At 38.6% G+C, this 21961-nt stretch overlaps 1 protein-coding gene across 4 annotated transcripts in view; it reads left to right on the top strand.

Annotated features, from left to right (window-relative positions):
- BRCC3 (BRCA1/BRCA2-containing complex subunit 3) overlaps window positions 1-21961 on the top strand; it is a 51358-nt gene that overhangs the window by 2354 nt on the left and 27043 nt on the right. For all 4 annotated transcript variants that reach the window (XM_033114709.1, XM_033114701.1, XM_033114719.1 and 1 more), the window contains 4 exons: window positions 7191-7310; window positions 11089-11176; window positions 18615-18703; window positions 20240-20295. In XM_033114709.1, coding sequence (XP_032970600.1) covers window positions 7191-7310; window positions 11089-11176; window positions 18615-18703; window positions 20240-20295 — 353 coding nt within the window. The remainder of the gene's footprint in view (window positions 1-7190; window positions 7311-11088; window positions 11177-18614; window positions 18704-20239; window positions 20296-21961) is intronic.

Below are 21961 nucleotides of genomic sequence, written 5' to 3'. Positions count from 1 at the left end.
CCACTTCCTATCCAGAGCTGCAGCTTCTTCACAGACCTTGCTTATCGAATATCCTATCTCTCTTCTGAGTCTTCAACCTTTTCCTGCCATCTGGCTCTTTTTCCCTTCAGATAGAAATGTACTTAAATTACTCTCATTTTCAGAAAGGAAAGAAAAATAACTTATCAATCCTGTATCTTCCTGCGCTCACTATGATATCCTTCCTTTAATAGCCAGACCTCTTCGAAGAATAGGCTACAACCATAACTTCTTTACCTTCTCCATTTAAACCCACCAAGGTCTGGGTTCCAGTTCCACCTCTCCAGCCGCCTCCTTATTGCTACATCAGTGGATTATTTCTGGGTGCTGATGTTAATCTTTCTCTTCGGAACTCAGAACAGTCATGGGTTTTTTTGTTTTGTTTTTTTGCTGTGTCTTCCCAGAATGTCGTCCTAGGCAACATTACCTCCCCTATGGCTTTAGCTGCAACAGACATTGAGGTTAGAGAGATCTGCCTTCAAATCCTTTCTCTGATACTTTGTGTTACTTTACATCTGCGAGCTTCACTTTCTTTATCAGGGATAGACAGCCACCAACCTCATAGAGTTGTTGGGAGAGTTGGAGTTGGGTAATGTATGTAAAACACTCATCTGTGAAATGGGAATAACTATAGTACCAACCCCACTGGGTCATTGGGAGAGTTAATTTAACACACGTGAAAAGCACTTTTAAAAGTGCTTGACGGGCGGCCAGATAGCTCAGTTGGTTAGAGCAGGAGCTCTGAATGACACAGTTGCCAATTCGATTCCCACATGGGCCAGTGAGCTGAGCCCTCCACAACTAGATTGAAGACAACGAGCTGCCGGTGGGGCGGCCGGATGGCTCAGTTGGTTAGAGCATGAGCTCTCAACAACAAGGTTGCCGGTTCAATTCCCACATGAGATGGTGGGCTGCACCCCCTGCAACTAAGTTTGAAAATGGCGACTGGACTTGGAGCTGAGCTGCGCCCTCCACAACTAGATTAAAGGACAATGACTTGGAGCTAATGGGCCCTGGAGAAACACACTGTTCCCCAATATTCCCCAATAAAAAAAAAATTTAAAAAAAGTGTCTGACACATGCCTGGCGACTGGACTTGGAGCTGAGCTGCGCCCTCCACAACTAGATTGAAGGACAATGACTTGGAGCTAATGGGCCCTTTAGAAACACACTGTTCCCCAGTATTCCCCAATAAAAAAAAATTTAAAAAAAGTGTCTGACACATGCCAGGTAGCCAATAAATGTTGGCCATTCTGCCTGTTGGTCATACTTCGTTAATACTCAATAGATGCTAGTTAGTATACATTATCCCAAGCTCTAGAATTTCATGCTCAACTGCCTGCGGGACATCCAAGTTTAGCTAGACACAGACATCTTAAACTAACATGTTCAGAACCAAACCTTTCTTTTTCCTCAAACCCACTCCTCCACCATTCCTCCTGTCACAGTAGTTCCCAAGCCTGGCTGCACCTTGGAATCACCCAGTAATCTTTACAAAGTCCTGATGCTGACTCAGTTGGTCTGGGGTGAGACTTGGGTGGTAGAATTTTGAAAAGCTCCACGGGTGATTGGAATGTGCACCCAAGTTTGGGAACCACTCCTGCCATTTAGAACCATTAACCTAGATTGCTTTCGTATTTGTTCCCGGTGCTTCATCCCAACTCCTGCTACCTTATTTGAGGTCCTTGTCATTTCCTTCTTCGAATGCTGTGCTAGCCTCTGCACTGATGTCCTCGCCTCGAGTCTCTCTATTACCTCTAGTCCTTTCTTCTGGTAGCTTAGGATGTGATCTTTTGAGAACATAAGTCTGGTACACCTCCGCTTAAAATTCAGTAGGCTTTCCATTACTTTTAGTGAAGACTTCAGGGCCCATCATGATCTCATTTGTTTCTCTCCTTACATTGCTTTACATGGATCCAAGTTGTAACCATGGTAAATTATGTCAGTTTCCAGATAAGGCTGTGCTGTTTCACTCCTTGTATCTGCTGGGTGTTATGCATGGACTGCTTCCCGTTTCTTCTCTGCTAGGCTAGCTCCTTATCCCTTGCAGTTCAGCCCAGGTGCTGCCTGCCTCCTTTAAGAAACCTGCCCTGACAGGTAGGCTAGGTTACATAGCCACCTCTGCCTCGCCAGCTCCTTGAGCATGTCTATTACAGTGCTTGTATGTTGTCTTGGAGTTGTTTACCTGTCTCTTCCTGGGCCTGACTGCTGCATCTGGTTTATCACTGTATACTTAGGCCATCATATATTGCCTCCCATATAGTATGTACTCAATAAACACATGTTGTATAAATGAATGTATCCCCTACAATAGGAAATTAGTGTTACCTGCCTGTTACCCGTGGAGAGCCATGCCAGGGGGTGCAAACTTCCTTAAAGGGCCAGATGGCAAATAGTTTTAGCTTTGTTGGCCATGCAGTCTCTGTTGTGGTTAGTCAGCTCTGCCATTGTAGCACAAAAGCAGCGATAATACATAAACGAATGGACATGGCCAGATTTGACCCAAAGGAGGCCAGGCAGGCCAGTCCTTGATCTATACCAAGACACAGGAGTGAAAGGAACCAGGTTTTAGTACTTAAATTCCAAGACTGAAAAGGTGTAGGGGCCGATCTACCTAAGTGGGAATATCTTATTTCTTATGTGATTATGATCATAGCAGTCTTCCTCAGGCCCTTCAGCTTCCTGTGGCTTTCAGGGACATCTGTCAGTCCTCTGAGGACTTGATTTATGCTTGTTTTTCATCTATTTCTGGGCTGGTCTCACACCATCCTGTCCTGAACTTCTGCCCGCTCCTCTTAGGCACTGGCATATTCTCTGACTAGAAAGAGGGAATATTCACCCTTGTATCAACTCCTATTAAAATACATTTCCAATCTTAATGGCATAATTTTATTTTTCAAGAGTCTATCCATCTTGAATTCTACATCAATTCGTACCATCCAAATGAGATACTAAATTTCATGATTTCTGCGACCTTATCTTTTTAGTTGGTGTTGGCATGGCATATCTTTTCCCATTCTTTTTATTTTTAGCCTTTCTGTGTTCTGATATTTAAAGTGTGTCTCCTTTTAGCGGCATAAAGTTTTTTAAAAAGGCAGTGTGGTAATCTTTTTAATTGGTGTATGTAGTCCAATTACAATTAATGAAATTATTGATACTTGTGGGTTATAGCTGCCATCGTTTTGCTTTCTGTTTGATCTATTTCTTTGTTTTATGTTTTCCTCTCCTTTCTTACCTTCTTTTGGATTAATCGGATGTTTTATTATTCCACTTTGATCCTCCATTAATTAGCTATAACATTCCTTTACTTTCCTTTTATCCTACATGCTACAATATACATGCTTGATTTGTTAGTCTAATACAAATGACTATTTTACCATTTCCCTGATAATACTAGGACCTAAGAACACTTTAAGTTCATTTACACGCTCCCACCTTTTGCATTATTGTTCTCATGCATTTTAGTTCCATGGATATTTTACAACCCACATGACATTATTGTTACTGTTTTGTACAATTAGTATTCATTTGCATTTAATCACATACTTTACTCTTTACAGTGTTCTTCATTCCTTCCTTCATATCTGGGATTTTCCTTCTGCCTGAAGAACTCTCTTTAGTATTTCTGTGCTGATAATGAATACTCTCAATTTTTTTTTGCATCTGAAAATGTCTTTATTTTGCCTTTATTTCTGAAGGATGTATTCTTTGAATATAGAATTCTCAGTTGGCAGCTCTTTTCTTTTTGCACTCTAACACGTTACCCCATTCTCTTTAGGCTTTGATTGTGTCTGTTGTAAAGTCAGCTCTTTGTTTTGTTGCTCCTTGGAAAATCAAGTGTCCTTCTATCTCTGCTTTTGATCTTCTATATTGTATACTCTATGCCTGCCAGACACTGTACGGTCCCTGGGGATAAAAACACAACTAAAACATGTTCCCTGCCCTTAAGGATCTCACATTCTAGTAGATGAGAAAATTGTGTCAACAAATAGAACACAACATGACATAAGCTCTAGCAGAGATATATATGTGTATTATTTTTAAAAGGTCGTGTGGGAGGGGAGAATGATTAATTCTTTATAGGATGAGCATTTAAAGGCTCATCATAGGGAATTTAAAGGCTATCAAAGAGTTCACCCGATAGAAAAAGGCGTGAAAGGGTACCACATTTAAAGCTGAAAAGCCACCTGGGCACAATGGCTGCAAGTGTAGGTCTATAGCTTACTCTAGAAGTCTCAGATTTTACCCGTGTCCCTGCAACATGTGGCAGTGCCATACAGTTTCATGGTTCCCCTGAAACTTTGGAACCATTTCATTGTTCTGGTTTGGACTCCTCTGTCTTCCTTCCTGGCTCCTCTTATTGTAACCCCTCCTTAACGTGGGTACCCCCTTTGATTGAGGCCTGGACCTCTGTTCCCTCTCCCCACACTATTCCTTGCCTTTATTTACATCCTGTCATCCCAGATCAGTTCATCTGAAAACACGCTCATCTTCCTTCCTTTCTGATCCGTTCTAAACTTAGATCTGCCTCCTGTGTTTTACCGTTGTAACCTTGAAACTTGAGAGTCCTCCTTGACAATTTCCTGTCCTCTATCACACATGGTCCATAAGCTACCAAATCTTGTGGATTCTTCCTTCTTAATGAATCTCAGATATGTTTCTAACGTCTCTGCCATCCACTTAGTCCAGTACCTTATCATTATTTTCTGACCAGGCTATCTGAAATAGTTTCCATCCAGTTCACCCTGCAGATCATGGCTTGGCATTTGAGGGCCTGCACATTTTTATTTTAATCTTTCTTAGCCTTGCTATCTGCCATTCCACCTCAAGTTCTGTATTTAAATCACTAGGCCAAATTTTCTCCCAAACATGTCACTCACATCCATTTGGCATCTACAGAAATTCTGTCTACACACACACACACACACCGAGAGAGAGAGAGAGAGAGAGAGAGAGAGAGAGAGAGAGAGAGAGAGAGAGAGAGAACACAATCAGGAAATACATATGAAGGTCAGACAATTAAGTTCACGAACTCACCCTGGAAAAAGTGCTACATACCTCATTGCTGAATATCACTACGGTCACCTTCGAAGTACTCCCCTTGGGAAGCTATGCACCAACACCAGCACCCTTCAAAGCAATTTTGGAACTTTTTCTGGAATGGCCATCAGAGCTATCGTTTTATTACCCGTGATGTCCTGAGTGGCATCAAAATGTCTTCCTTTCAATATTTCCTTTATCTTCGTTCAGGTAAAGAAAGAAGTCATTGGGGGCCAGATCAGGTGAGTAGGGAGGGTGTTCCAATACAGTTATTTGTTTACTGGCTAAAAACTGTCTCACAGACAGTGCCGTGTGAGCTGGTGCATTGTCGTGATGCAAGAGCTCCTTTGGGACCATTTTTGCACACACCTTTCTCATGCCAAGATTTTCAGTTAAGATTTTCCTAACTTTCTCTATCGATGTTTACTTGGTCTGCTGTGTTTTTTCCAGTCAGCCGATGATTTTGACCCACAATTTGAGAAATTTTGCAATGTTTTCATCAGTTCTGCTCATTACTGGGTGCCCTGACCTCTTATCAGTGACATGTTCTTTCCCCTCAGAAAAACGTTTAATCTATTTGTACACTGCTGTTTTCTTCATGGCGTTATCCTCATAAAGTTGGACTAACATGTCCCTGATTTCACTTCCATTCTTGCCAAGTTTAACAAGAAATTTAATGTTTAGTGATTGCTCTAATTCAAGCTCAGACATTTTCACGAAGGCACACAAAAACTCACAACAGCAATAATGAATACCACTAAGCAAGACACTACCACACATCGAACCGAACACAGCTGTGAGACACTGATATACCAATGTTATGAAATCTTACCGAGCTGTTTGTACAGTGCTGCCAATGTAAGCGCACGGTGGCAAATTCGTGAACTTAATTGTCCGATCTCATTTACCTTTTCTATTTTTTCCTAATCTAAGTGGCTCCTTTCCTCTGAGCTCCTGTAGCATTAATTTACACAATATTTTAGTGTAGTTTTATGTGTGATACTTGGTGCTCGACCAAACTTAGAATTTAGGACCCTTGGATTGTCAGCACTCTGACTTGTATTCTTTTTTTATTCTTAAAATTTATTACAGTGACAATGGTCAACAAAACTAGATAGATTTTGAGTGTACACTTATATAATACATCATCTATATATTGCATTATGTGTTCACCATCCAGAGTCCATTCTCTGTCCATCACCATACATTTGACCTCCTTTACCCTCTTCTACCACCCCCTACCTCCCTTTCCCTCTGGTAACCACTATACTGTTGTCTGTGTCTATGAGTTTTTATTTCTTCATTTGTTTGTCTTGTTCCTTTGTTGCCTTCAGTTTTATATCCCACATATGAGTGAAATCATACAGTTCTCAACTTTTTCTGTCTGACTTGTTTCACTTAGCATAATAATCTCAAGATTCATCCATGTTGTTGTAAATGGTAATATTTCATCTTTTCTTATGGCTGAGTAGTATTCCACTGTATATGTACAACATCTTCTTTATCCAGTCATCTATTGAAGGACATTTTGGTTTCCATGTCTTGGCCACTGTAAATAAAGCTGCAGTGAACATCGGAGCACATGTATCTTTATAGATAAATGTTTTTCAGATTTTTTGGGTATATACCCAGGAGAGGGATTGCTGGCTCATATGGTAATTCTATTCTTAATTTTTTGAGGAACCTTTGTACTGTTTTCCATAGCGGCTGTACGAATTTACATTCCCACCAGCAGTGTATGAGGGTTCCTTTTTATCCACAGCCTCTCCAGCACTTGTTATTATTTGTCTTGTTGGTTAGAGCCATTCTAACAGGTGTGCGGTGATATCTGACTTGTATTTTTGTGTGTGTGACAGTGTCTTGCACATAGTTGTGAATCAAATGATTATTAGTTGATCATTCAGAAAGTGCTTTCTTCATCTAAATATTAGCCTTTGTGTTTGTATTTTGAAATGGTCATGTTGAGGTTGGCTGTCTTTTATTTGAAACATCCTATTATTCATGAGAAAAATTTCAGTTTTCTAAAATGGAATCTCTAACCTGATAATGCAATACAGTGCAATTCTATAATTCCAGGGAGTGATGGTATTGGAGAGAGACAGAAGTAAACATTTTTGTGGCTTTTCTTTTAGGTTGACACCGTCAGAATTGTTCACATTCATTCTGTCATCATCTTGCGGCGTTCTGATAAGAGGAAGGATCGAGTGGAAATTTCTCCAGAGCAGCTGTCTGCGGCCTCAACAGAGGCGGAGATATCCTTATTGGTCCATAAGAAGCTTTTCTGTGCTCGGGCTTCCAGGCCAGGTTCCTCTTTTTGTTCCTTTAGCCTACTTTAGGAGATTTCACAGGTTTTCTTCCTGGTGACTCTTTCCCAGTTTTCCTATTTACCCCTTAGATCCAATTGGTTCGTTAATCAGAATTTTTGTCCGTTTGTCCCTTTGAGTGGCTTTTATTGGAAGAATAAGAAATTTCTAACATTCATGCTTTTAAATACGAAAAGATCCCAGGGTCAAATCCTATGACAACAAAGTCTATGGGGAGTCCCTTCCTCCTTCCTCCCCTCCCTGTTACCCTCTGCCTCCCCCGCCCCAGTTTTCCTAATATTTAATTTCTAAGCTTTTTACTGTCTTGGTCTCTATCATTTGGAAAGATTCTCTTTTGAGGCTGCCTCTCAACAACAACAAAAAACCCCGACAATACTGAGAACTGAGTGCAATATTCCTTGTTAAATACAACCAAAGAATAATTACATGGGACATTTGTTTCCTATGGTCTGACCCCTATCCCTCAGCCATAGCAAATTAAATTTGCTTCAGTAGTCTTAGTAATTTATCATTCTTTTGGATTAAGTTAATCTTGTCAATTAAAAAGTAACTTTTAAAAATAAGTAGTACATATACATAATGTAAACTTTAAAAGGAACAAAAAGCACACAAAATAAGTATTTTTCTCCAACCTCTGTGCCCCAAATGCCCCACCGTCCTTCCCTGCACATAACCAGTGTTACTAGGTTTTCATGCATCCTGACAGGTGAATTCTGTGCATATGGAAACATTTTCTTTTTTAGAAGTATTAATACATACTGTATTTCACAAATGTATGTATGTATCTGTAGGATCAATTCCCAGAGGTGAAATTGATGGGGCAAAGGTTACATGTATTATTAATATTAATAATAACTATACCTGTTTTACCGGCTTACCCTCTAGCAATGTCCAAGAGTGTCTCTTTGCCTGCACACTCACAAACATTGTGTGTCATCGAAGTTTTGTTTCTGTTTTTGTGCTACCAGGTCCTGGTAGATCAAAGTTTGTGATTGTTGCCAATCTGATCGGCAAAACATTGTATCTTATTTCTTGCCATTTTAATTAGCATTTTTCTTATTATGTGGAAATTTGATCGGCTTTTAATTTTTAAGAGTCATTTCTATTTTTCTCTGAATCTTCTGGTTATTTCCTTTGCTCATTTTTTCTGTTGATTTGGAGATATTTTTCTTAATTTATAGGCACTCTATATGTTAAGAAAATCAGCTCTTGGTGATAAGGATAGTGATTTTTCTCAGCTTATTCATGGTGTGTATGTGCCTTTTCCAATCAAATTGTTGTTTTTGCATTTTTTTTTTAATTTTTATTTTTTAATTTATTGGGGTGACAATTGTTAGTAAAATTACATAGATTTCAGGTGTGCAATTCTGTATCACATCATCCATAAATCACACTGTGTGTTCACCACCCAGAGTCAGCTCCCCTTCCATCACCATACATTTGATCCCCCTCACCCTCATCTCCCACCCCCTAACCCCCTTACCCTCTGGTTGTTTTTGCATTTTTATATAATCAGATGTATCAGTGTCTTTTTATGGTGCATACCTTTTTTTAAACTCTTTATTTTGAAATAATTGTAGATTCATTGGTAGTTGCAGAAATAGTATAGAAAGGTCCCTGTACCCCTTACCCAGTTTCCCCTGAAGGTTACATCTTACATAATGTACAGTACAATATGGAAACCAGGACAGTGACATTGATACAATGTATGTTGTTCTGTGCCATTTTGTCACATGTGTAGATGTGTGTAACCACCACAGCAGTCACCATAAAGTTCTCCCTCATGACTTCCTATGTAGTGACACACACCCCAGCCCCTGGCAGGCACTAATCTGTTCTCCATCTCCATAATGTCATTTTAAGAATGTTTGATAAATGCAATCCTATGGTATGTGATCTTTAAGATTGACTTTTTCACTCTGCCCTTCCCCCTAATCACCTTTGGCTCCACTAATCTGTTCTCCATCTCATTAAGGATTGGATTCTCCTGCTTCTTTGCATGCCTGGTAATTTTAGATTGGATACCAGACATGATTTTTCCTTGGGGGCTGGATATCTTTGTAGGCCTCGACACATGTTTTGAACTTTGTTCTGGATGCTGGAAATAGTCGGATCCTTTAGAGTCTGGCTCTGAAGATTTGTTGCGTGGGCCCTTTCATTGTAGGAGTTATTTTTTTTTTCCCACACGACTGAGGCAAGACCCTTCCTCCTGAGTGCCCTGCCCGATGCTTCCCAAATTGTGAGGTTTACCATTCTGGCCGGTGGGGACAGCCGCTAGTGCCTGTCCTGCTTGAGCCCTGGGCATCGTCCTCTTTCATCCTTTCGGGTGGTCCTTCCCCCGGCCTGGCGTACTTTCCTCACACGCCTGTGCTGATCAGTGGTCTGTAGAATTCTCCAGTGGGACCGTCTGCAGGTGTGCAGGGTCCTCTCCTTCTGCTGTTCTCTTCTCTCTGGTCCTCTACCCTGCCAATTCTAGCTACTAGACTGTCCAGTCCATCTCCTAAATGCAGGTTGCTGGCTGGGCTCCACCGTAATTCCCCTTCCTGCTCTGTGTCCTGGCAGTTCTCTCAAGGGCTCACGTTGTTTGTTCCCCATCGATTGGCCTTCCTGTTTCTTACATATTATCCAGTTTATTTATTTGTTTCAGGCAGGAAGGTAAGTCCAGTCCCTGTTACTCCATCATAGCTAGAAGCAGAAAGCCCATTCATTGGTATTTAAATCAACAGACAAACCCAAACTTTGCCAAAATGAAATTCCCAGAACGTAGTTGTATGAAAGATGTTTATTATTTTGATTATATATTATAACTTCAAACTAGTCCATTCCCAAAATGGATGGACACGCTGTTGCATGTTATGCACTCTGGCATGGCAGTGCCAGTCTGGTTAGCATTTACTGGGTGCCAGGCATGAGGCGAAACAAACACCTTGTGTGGATTATCTCATTTACTCCTCACTGCCATCTGAGCTGGAAATCCCCCCAGTCTGCGGCTGAAAAAATGGGTTTAGAGAAGTTAAGTGACTTCTCTTGGCATTTGAAAATAACACAATACTTAAAAGTATTCTTTCTCAGACTGGGCTGTATAGATGTTGTGTTTTGTGTATAGACTGTTGTGTTTTGATATAATTTGCAGAAAACGAACTGAGTTCTTACTTCAAGTTAGAGCCTCAGAGTTACAGGAAATTTTATTTCTACAATAAAGGAAGACAGTGTTCCTTTGGGGGATATTTCTAGACAAATGGGGAGACTAAACTCAGGGGTCTTTGTTCATTGGGTTCTGAAACCACTCTCATTGCTGTTGCTGACACTGGTGGCCTGCCAGAGAGAAATCAAATGAATTTTAAAAGTCTTGTATTTCTTTTTAAAAAACGGGAATAGGATGGAACTAGAGAGAATGGAAAAGTACTCAAATTAATTAAGTGATTTAGAAAAGTTTTTTCAGATAGCACAGTGAGAAGCATTTGAGTGCTGAAACAGCTAAATTGGATTAAGAGGATGTAACTATATATAATCATGGAAACCGAATGGTTTCCATTTAAAAAAAGTAACCCCTTTTTTTAAAATGGGAAGTCTGGTATCAACTTTATTTCATTCTTTATTGACATTAAATTGTAATAGGTTTGTTTTAAACTTGAAGATACTTTCTGAGCCCTTAATTAGTATCAGAGTTTGTTCCCACAAGTTGAAAATACCTTGACAGACACACAGGTTGGCTGAACTCACAGGTCGCCCTATGAGAGTTGTGGGCTGGTATCATTCCCACCCTCATATAACTGTTTGGCCTTCACATGTTGGTAAGTATTATGGGGTTGCAATGTTTATTGTTCTTAGAATTCAATATAATTTTCCTTCTCCATTACATGGGCTATATGGTTATTTTAAACCGAAATTTAACTACCTTAAACAGGTGTTCTTATTTTTATTTTGCTATATTTTAAAAGTAATATTGATTGTTTTTAATAGAGAGAAAATTTCACTACTCCATTTTGACTATTCAGGAAATCAAGATTAGCTAAAGCCTTATGATTGGCTGATATAAAAACAAACTATGACTAAAAATTGCTGATTGTTGAACGCTACTGTCCAATACACTCTCACTGGGGGGAAGGGTGATAGTTACAAAACTGATGTTTACATTTCTGTTTGACACCCATTCCATCCTAGCTCTTGGGGCTCTCAACCTACCTTCTATCCCTCTAATAATGGTACAAAATTGTGTTTTCTCTTTTTATCTTTACCCCTTTTCCTGAATCATGGTCATTTTTTGTCTATACCTGACTCTCCTGAAGGAAGTAGAACAACTTTACTTGGCCAAAGTGAAATAACATTTTTGAGTGTTTAAGTATGTGCTAATGATTTCTGACTGTTTTCTTCTCTAACCTTACTGGTAGCCTGTCAGTTAGAAATCTCCCCCCATTGTACTGAGGAGTAAATAGAGGCTCACAGTGGTAACTAAGCGGCAGAGCGGAGGTTTGAACCCAGGTCTGTCTCCCAAGGCTCTGCTCTTTCCACTGTGATGTTCTAGCTTGAGTCATAGAAGCTTAATTGATTACAAATTCTATATTCATCTGTGCTGTGACATAAATGCCAAAGAATCAACAGCAGTGCAGTGTCAGACTTTAATAATAGATGAGTGGTCCTGTATCGAGCAACGATTCTTGGTGTAGGGAGGGACACTTCTCAGAATCATATCTAGAGCTTCTGTAAAATGGACCTGCCCTAAATTCATCTTTCCTAAGCTGGACCTACTGTAACAGCCTCTGGGAGCAGGTCTTACGTGGGAATACAGTGTAAAAGCTCAAGGAATTCTGGTGCATAGCCCCAATAAAATACTGATTTAGAATAAGGGAGATAAGGGACTTACTCTGTTTCTCACTGACAGAAACTGACCCCTGACCTGCTGTAACATAATATTGGCATGCCTAAGATATCCTGTATTAACAAAAATAATGTATTATCAAAATAGTTTCTTCAATGGAAAAGAAAAAGCTTGAAGCTAGAACGTGCAATAGCAATTGAGGTGTTTTTAACTTTTATCTTGGTATAATTTGAGTTAAAGTTGATAAAATAGTCAAAGAATTCCTGAATACTCTTTCCCTAGATTCGCCAAATGTTAACATTTTGCAACATTTGCTGTGTCATCCTCTCTTTCTGTATACATGTGTATATGTATATGTATCTGTGTGTAATTTTTCCTGAAATATTTGAAAGTAAGTTGCAGACACTATTCTCCTTTACCTCTAAATACTCTTCAGTGTCAATTTCCTAAAAACAATGCTGTTCTCTTATATAACTACAGGGCATTTATCAGAATTGAGAAATTAACATTGATATAATACTATTATTTAAATTACTGGCCTTATTCATATCCTTTAATTGGCTCAATAATGTCCCAATAAAGGTGGTTTTTGTAGCAATAAATGTATTCCTGTAAAACCTTAATATCACTGAATAAATTCAGTGTTTGATTGTACCTAACTTTTACTCAATAATAGTAGTTATTTTTTTCCCTGCCACCATCAACGCTAAAATGGGATTGGCCTCAAATTTCTCCTGTGGTAGTGCCACCAGCCAGAAAGAAATAAGTACCAACCACTAATGAAAGAAAGCTTGGAGTGTATATTCCTGAACAATTATTGTCACTACTGTAATAAGTTAGAATGGAAAAAATTTGGAATTTTGTGGTAAGAAAAGAAACTCCCTAAGAAGTTGGGGGGGACACATTATTAGTCTCTGAAGTGGAACACCCAGAAAGTGTTTAGAATTCAGAGAATGATTGAATTTTCCTCTCAGGGGCAGAAGATCCGCTCCGTTAAACAAGAACCTGGGAGGCATTTGTAATGTAGCAGTAAGAGCAGTCAGGAAAAAAAGGATACTGCAGAATGTAACTGAAAAAAAAGATCAACTAAATTATGAAACAATAAAGGAGCCAAAAGAATAATTCAGCACAAGATAGATTTGGAGACTGGAACATTGAGATCTTACCTGGAAATAATAATACTTAATGGGGTAAGCAAAAGGAACAAAAAACAGCAAATGTAATAAAGTCTACTCTCAAAGACACTTCTAAGAGTGTACATTTTTTTAAACTGCAAATAGAAAGTTCAGAGAGGTATCTAACCCCTACCACGAGGGTTGGGAACACCAGCTTTGGATTGTGTTAGGAAACGAGTCTGTGTTAGAATCTCGTTTCAGTCACTTACTAGTTGAGAAGATCTTTTAACATCTCTATGCCACCGTTTGCTCTGTGACACAAATGGAGAACACAGAACAGTACATGAAATCGGATATGGCATTTGTCCCATGCTTATCACAATACCAAAGACAAATATCAAAGCATGTATTCGTACAACTCTTGACACACAGAAAGTATGATTAAATGTCTGATGGTGAATGGTAGACAACATTGGAAGGATTAACAAGAATACGTCAGGTCTCGACTGACATCAAAATATTTGTGGTAATAAAACTATGGGTAAAAATAAAGAAAAATAACCTCCCAACGAAGCTGGTGTTCACAATAGACTGCTGTGATACACCTCATCTCCAAACAGTTGTTCAAGGATTGGGTCAAACAGCCCCTGTATTAGCAAGCCTTGGGGTGAAGTAAGTGATGAATAAAAACAGGTTGATTTAAAGTATGTACAGTAAATATGTTTAATAGGAAAAGAATTCCAAGCTATGTTAAAGAATGACAAGTGAGGAGGAGTGAGATTTTTTTTTTTCCATTACAGAAAAGGTAGGGAGGGAGAGTGATGTGACCATGGTGTGTGTGTAACACATTTTAATGCTTTTTATGATAAGGTAGTTAGTAGAATTAGGTTAAGTTTCAGTGCTTAAATAAGATAGTGTTCTAAACATATTTTTTAAAGAGTATTACATAAATGATTATTCAACAAATTTATTGGATACCTGTCTGGAATAATACAATCATGATTTCTGCTGGCTTACACGTTAGGATTTTGTGGGGAAGAAAAAGAAAGCACTAAGGGGGAAACAGTATAACAACAGTAAAGAAAAAGTAGAACATTTGTACCACCAAATTTAAACAGGGTAAACACCTATAAAAGTAAAAGCCTCGGGATTAAGAAATAAACACAATAATATGTCATTAAAGACAAGCTACAAACCTAAAGACTTGAACAAAAAATAACGGGCTAGGTTAAGCTACATGGAGAAAATAAAGCTAGCAGTTAACATGATTAGCAAAAGGGTAAGTGAAAGAAGCTAGGTCATTCTCTAATAAAAGGCACAGTAAATAATGAAACTAACAATGTTACATTATGTTCCCTATTATAGCAATAAAATGTACAATGGACAAAGTTTCCCATGTAAGGAATGGAGAAGAAACTGTAGTTGAAGTAGAAGAGCTGGATAATTCCAGAGCACTCTCGGAATTGTCTTCATTCCTTCAAGAGTATAAAAGTGAATGAATGTTTCAACTTTGGGTCGGAGTTTGCAAAAGCAAGGGTGATGTAGGTCAAGCACACACCCTAAGACTTTAAAACTTGATTTAAAAAGACGATCAGACTTATAGAAAAATTGTAAGAATAGCATAAAGAAACAGGTTCAACAATTGTTAACCTTTTGCTAAATTTGCTTTATCATTTTCTGTCTGTATCCCTCCAACACACACACACTATTTGACAGTAACTTATTTCTCAAGAACAAGGATGTTGGCATCCATAACCACCGTGCAGTTCCTAAAATCAGGAAACTCGATACTGATATAATCCTATTATGTAATCTGCAGAACTTTTTTCAAATTTTGCCAGTTACCCCAACTCTGTCCTTCATAGCAATTTTTCCTTTGCCGTCCGGGACCCAATCTGAGATCCTGCATAGCATTTAGCCTCATGTCATGTTAGTTTCAATCTGGACTTTTTCTCATTCCCAAAGTTCTGAACTCCCCACTTTCTCCTTCACTTTCAGCAGATAACACTCTTCCTACTTTAATAGAAGAAACAGGGGTATTGAGAAAGGAATTTTCCCCATCCTCTTTAATCACCTACGTATCACTGTGCACATCTCCTATTCCCTCCTCTTACAATAGAAAACGTGTCCTTTCTCTTTGCTAATACCCATCCGTCCACTCCCGCTCTCAGTTTTTGCCTCCCATGTTCTCAAAGCCTTACCCTCTTCATTATACGTCTCTCTCCTACATCTGTATCCCTTTCTGCTGTACTGGATTCTTCCCATCACTTATTTGTTCCTTCAACAAATAAGTTTGAGTGTCTGCTATGTGTCTTGCCATCTTCAAGGTACTGGGGATAAAGCAGTGAAAGAGAGAAACAAGGTCTCTATCTTCATGGAGCTTTCAAACATGCTCAGGCCTCACATGTTGAAGCAAATAAAACAACACTTTTCACAGTCCCACTTCCCCTTCAGGTGCGTATTACCTTTCCCCTCACCTTTACAGCCAAACTCGAAGTATCTACACTTACACTTTCTCACCATTCACCCACACCCGTCACCCCACCCTAGTCTGGCTTCTAGCCCATCACTATTGAAGTGGGTCTTGCTGAATTCATCAGTGACATCCATGTTGAAAATCTCGTGGACATTTCAAGACTCCATCTTATGTAGCATTTGGCAACTACTCTTCTTGAAACACTTCCCAAGTAATCATGAAGAGTGTATGTAGGTATTAACAGAAGAAACTAAGCTGAGGCTCAGTGTTGAAATACGTTGTCCAAACCAGATGGCTAAGTAAGTGGTGGAGTCAGTATCTGTGCTGAGGTTTGTATGAACTGGGCCTAGACATTGTATAATGTCTTGCTTTTGACTGATTAAGTGGGGATAATGCTATATGTGGAAACGGGAAGTGGAGGAAGCATAGGTTTGGTGATGGGGAAAGAGATAGTTGAGTTACAGCATACCCACACAATGCACTCTCCCGAATTTTACATGTATATGAGTATGGTTTGCAAAAGAAAAAAGGAAGTGATTTAAATGGTGCGAGATACTTCGTGAATTGCAAGAGACTTGGCACTATTTTTAAATTACTCTTACATCCACTTTATTGTCCTTGTAAGTGCATATAAAAGGAGAAATGTGCTTGTGGCTATGTTCCTCATTTTTAAGACCTGCTCAATTCTTTCATAGAGAGTGAGGTCATTGGCACTGCTATAAACAGGGATGTCATAGTGAGTTAATTTATCACCAGGGTTGGTGGGTCGAATCAGCCTCCCATTTGACAACTACAGGCTGCAACTTTAATTAAGCAGTTTTCTACAGCCAGTCATTTTAACAAATTACATTTTCCAAAACAAGCATTCTGTTCTAGAGGTTGCACATTCAATACTCCTTTGAATCATTATGAACAATTTTTTGATATTACATTTGTAATGCCCTTCTTGGCAAACAGACTTAGGTGGAAATGCCATTAGGACAAGGGATAGACTAAGTGAAGGCTAAACTAAAATGTCATTGTTATGTGATGGCGATCTCAGGGCTTGTATTCTTAAAAGCCCTTGTGTATATTGTCTCCCATTCTTTTAAAATTCTTTATTAACAACTGAGGACTGTAGTTGCTGTTTCAGGAAAAATTTTAGTCAAGAGTAAAAAGGGTTAAGGCTTTATCACTGAAGGAAGCAGTGCATTAATTTGCTTTCCAGCTCAAGCTCTTATCTCCTTGTGAACCGGTAACAAATAGTTCACGGACCTGCTACTCTGTGTAGCACTGTATTAAGACAACCAAGTCAAAGTGTCAGGTAGACAATTGGATATATGATACTGGAGTTTGGAGTAGAAGTCAGACTAGAGTTTATTGGGTGTGAGCTGGAAGTGGCCAGTGTGGAGATGAGGCATGAAGCCATGGAACTGAATAAAATCCTCCAGGCAGTGAGTATAGCTACAGAAGAGAAAAGGACTGAAGGCTGAGCCCTGGGCATGCCAATGTTTTGAGAGTGGGAAGATGGGAAAGATTTAGCAGAAGAGACTGGAAAAGATCAGCCAGGAAGTTAAGAGAACAGATGGGAAGAGTGGAAGTGTGAGGCCAAGTGAAGACAGTATTTCTAGGAAGGAGCAATCAGGTCAACTGAGGATCAGGACTAGATCATTGGTGATTTTGACAACAGTAGTTTAAGTGGGATGATATGGACATGAGACTCAGCAATTCTTCAACAATGGTCGTGGATGGAATGGAATGGAACTCATGCTTATGAAGGACCTTTGATGTGCTAGGCACTGTGCTGAAAAATCGTGCAATTTTTAAAATACGAAACCTTGTGAGAGTAGGGATGATGTTTATCCTAATTTAACTGATGAGGAAATAGGCTTAGAGGTATTAAAATTTTTTACCAAGGTCGTATTCACAGTACGGAGACCATTTATAGAATGCTACATATTTCAGCAACAATTTTAGCCAGTATTTCCTTCATATTCATTTCTGGGTCCTGTTTGGTCTTCCTCGTTACTTAGGAAGATATCGGAAGAAGTCCCAATCCAGATCAAAAGGTATAAATGCAAAGGTTTCAGAACAAATTGGAAATGAAGTGGGCATAAGTCCCTGGACCAAACCATGCTCTGTAGTGTTTTGTTGTAATAGGTACCTGATCTTTCATATCCTTCATAAACAATGGTCTGAAGACTTCAGATCTTTAAAATTAGCCTCTATTCAGTTTTTGGTAGTCTTTGAACTAAACCTTTCCAGTGTTGTTATTTGGTGCCTGTTTATGATTTCCTTTTCAAAAATCATATATCGAGGTTTTGTTTACTCCTTTGAATGTTGAATTTAATTCTATCGCAATCACTTCTATACAGTGGTTTCCTCTGTGATAGTTCTACAGTTCCATTGTTTAGTATCAAGTCTAACATATTCATTTCCCTAGAAGCTGTCCATCAAAAGGTTTACTCTAGGAAGTCTTTTTGTCTCTTCCAATGCCTTGCTTTTTCTTTGAGTGCTCTGGAAGAAATTATCAAGTTTTGGGGGGCTAACTGAAGTTTTCCATTTTTCTCTTTCTATGCTACGTTTCATAGCAGGGCTAGTCTTGGGCTAGGCAGCCTAGAGTTATTAATACGTTTTCTTATTTAATTGCAGACTACCTGTAGTATTTCTCTATCCTAGTGAAATATTTATATTTTGACAATCATTTTATCCTTAGGATATATCCCTTTTCTGCCTATGAAATCTGAATTCTGGGAGGATTGTATACCATTATTATCTTTAAATCTTCGTGTCTGTGAGATACAGTTTATTGACAACAGATTTTTATTTTTGTTTATTTGTAGATGTTCGCACACAAGCCATGTACCAGATGATGGATCAAGGCTTTGTAGGACTTATTTTTTCCTGTTTCATAGAAGATAAAAACACAAAGGTATTGTGTATGTGTCTACAAACGTTTGTGTGCACATGTGTGCACGTGTATGTGTGTGTGTTTACACACACACACAGAATGGAGAAAAATCTTTTTGCAATTTTAATAGGGTGGCCAGGGAAGGTTTCAATGAGAAGGGTCATTGAGTCAGGACCTGAAGAAAGTGAGGGAGCGAGTCTTGTGGATTTCTTGGGGGAAGAGCGTTCCAGGCAGAGGAAATAGCCAGTGCAAAGACCCTGAGGTGAATGTGGCATGTTCAGGGGACATCAACGAAGTCACTGTGGCCGCAGCAGTGAGGAAGACTGTGACCCTATGTCCCAGTGCCTCTGTGAGTCCCAGTTTTACCCCATTATCCTATTCAGTTAGCACACTTCTTGCAAGTGTCCTAATTTGGACAGTAACTCATTTGGTCACTCTACAATGAGGTCTGAAAGCTAACTGGGGCCAGATCTTATAAAGCTTTGACTTTGACTCTGAGTGGGGAAGCCACTAGAGGGTAACTGTATGTTTTAATGGGATCTTTCTGATTACTGTGTTGATAACAGATTGGACAGGGGCTGAAGAGGGAGCATGGGGAAGGAGGGAGTATGGAATCCATGGCATCCATGAAAGCAGTTAGAAAGGTGTTGCAGTAATCTAGCAAGAGATGATGGAGGTTAGACCGCGGTGATAGGAGTGGAGGCAATAAGAAGTGGGAGGATTCTGCCTATATCTTGATGGCTAATAGCAGTAAAAAGTGCTACCATTTATCACCGATTGTATGGCCCGTGCTTATTAGGTGTTTTACATACATACGCTCTAACCCTGACAGCAAGCCTATGAGGATTGTTATTATCTGTAGTTTATGGATGAGCATACTGAAGCTGAGAGAACTTAAGCAGCTTGATCAAATGGCTAGTCTTGCCATTCTCTCTTCTTTCATTCATGTTTCTGTTTGAATTTTATATTCATGTCAGGAGATTTTGCTATGTGTCAGTTTAAACCGAAAGGAAATTAGTATTTAACATCGTAGGTATTACGATGAGTATCAAGTGTGTTCTATCATTTACTACATTAGTTATATTCTCAAAATCTGTGTTAACAATGAATATTCTCCATAAAATCACTCTTCTGCAAGTATTAAAGTTCAGTATTTTGAACTTTATTCTGCACTTGAAATGATTTTGGCTTTGTCATCATAAGCTTATTTGTTGTCATTATAAATAGTTGTTGAATAAGCTTGTCAGCTTCCAACAAAGCAGTTTGAACGGTCTGGTTCTTAGTTTCCCGGTTCTCATGTTCGTGCGTAGTTTTCTGCTGTCCCATGAACAGATGTTTGATTGTGGCCATTTCATATTGACTGAGGTATATGATCCTTCTTACAGAAACCAATGTGTGGCATAGTACATCTTTGTAATCTCTTCTAAACTTCCACTTTCAGAGTGGACTTTGAGTTTTAGGGTAGAGTCTGCTAAATTGCTATTCCTTTTTAAAAATTAATCCTTCTCTCTGTGACCTTTCTTTCTTTTTTGTAATTTTTATTTATTTTTTTTGTAGACTGGCCGCGTACTCTACACTTGCTTTCAATCCATTCAGGCCCAAAAGAGCTCTGAGTAAGTATGTCAGAGATGGATGTATGTATGTATTGGTGGGTTAATCTCCAGTCTAGGAAATCAATTGTTTCGTTTCGTTTTATTTCTCTCACTGGTAAGACATTAAGAATTCTATATTCTTTGTATCCCCATTAAGATCTCCGTAAAGAGTTAGAAGCTCTTTAGCGTCTTGGGTATCGGGAATCTGGAAAACTAGGGTCATATAAGCAGTCTTTTCATTGCAATTATGTTATCACAGCTCTGTCCCACATTTCCTTTCTTGCAATTATTCTATTTAGACTGCACTGCTACTTTTCCTTTCTCTGGTAAATTGTAAACCAAAGACTGAGTATGAAGAGTATTCTAGATTTGTATGGACTATTGTCTTTGCTGTGCCATAGGCTTGATTTTAGAATTGCAGTATCTCATTTAAATGTTTGCATAGGTTACATTTAAATTCAATTCTACCTAAATTAGAAAATCTTAATTTAATATCTACTGCATGCCAAACATTATGATAGGCACTGAGGATGCAAGGACGAAAGCCAAGTTCATTATCTAATTGGGAAACAGAAGCAAAGACTGTCTTAAATTTTTTTCTTATAATAATTGTTATTATTATAGCATTGTAGCAATGTTTGCAATAGCAATGGATTGGAAAAGACAGATGTCTGTCAGTAGAGAGTGATTAAATAAAGTATGATGTATCCAAATAATGGATTAATATGTAGCCATTAAAAAATGAAGATGCTCAGTAGTAATATAGAAATATTTCCAAAATACATTGTTAAATAAAAAGGTGAGGTACAAGAATATTATATGTAGCATGCTACCATTCATGTAACAGTATGGAAGAGAAATATGCATGAACACACCAGCATACTTGCTTAGAAGTATATAGAATGTATGGAAGGAAACACATCAGTCCCCTCAGCAGAGAGGAAGTGGGAATGAGGGAGTAGGAGGTGTGGAGACTTCATTATATCCTTTGCATAACTTGGGAATGTTGAACCATACAGAAGTGTTGCTTAGTCAAGAAACTTTAATTTTTAAAATTTTCATCAAAGTGATAGATGCACATGTGTAAAAATATCAAATGGTACGGAAGAACTGACAGTAAATAGTCTCAGTTCTCAGAAGGAACCACTTCTTTTGTTTTTGGTTCTGATGTTTACTCTTTGATATCTCTAAATAATATACTTTGGATCCTCTTTCTTGATTTACTAATTTTAGCTGTTATCTATTCTTAGTATTACATTATTTTGCTCTCAGAAACTTAAATAAAGTTTGCCCTTTTATTTATTCTGTCAACAACAGACAATAGACGATGTCTTTTGGCTCCCTACTGTTACTTGCAGTTTTACCGTAAACCTTTATATTTTCATAGTTGCAAATATTTATGTTCTGTGTTGTAACTGTAATTGTGTTTCCTGTGCTATGTTGACTAGTTTATTCTAAGAGTACAAAATTGAGTGTTTATATTATGATTATGTAAATATTAGTCCATGTACAACTACACAGTGTAATGTAGTATACTGTGATTCTATTTCCTTTCTTGTATAGCTTTTTGCTTTTTCATAGTGTTTTGGAATGGCTTTTTCCTCCTTATTTTTCTGCCTTTATCACCTCCCTGAGCTCCAGGTTCTGAGGAGTAATATAAAATTATTTGGATTCCCTGCTTTTCCTA

This window comes from Rhinolophus ferrumequinum, chromosome X (assembly GCF_004115265.2).
Source record: "Rhinolophus ferrumequinum isolate MPI-CBG mRhiFer1 chromosome X, mRhiFer1_v1.p, whole genome shotgun sequence".
In the NCBI taxonomy this organism is placed as follows: Eukaryota; Metazoa; Chordata; class Mammalia; order Chiroptera; family Rhinolophidae; genus Rhinolophus; species Rhinolophus ferrumequinum.
This window is presented reverse-complemented; position numbering and strand designations above follow the sequence as displayed.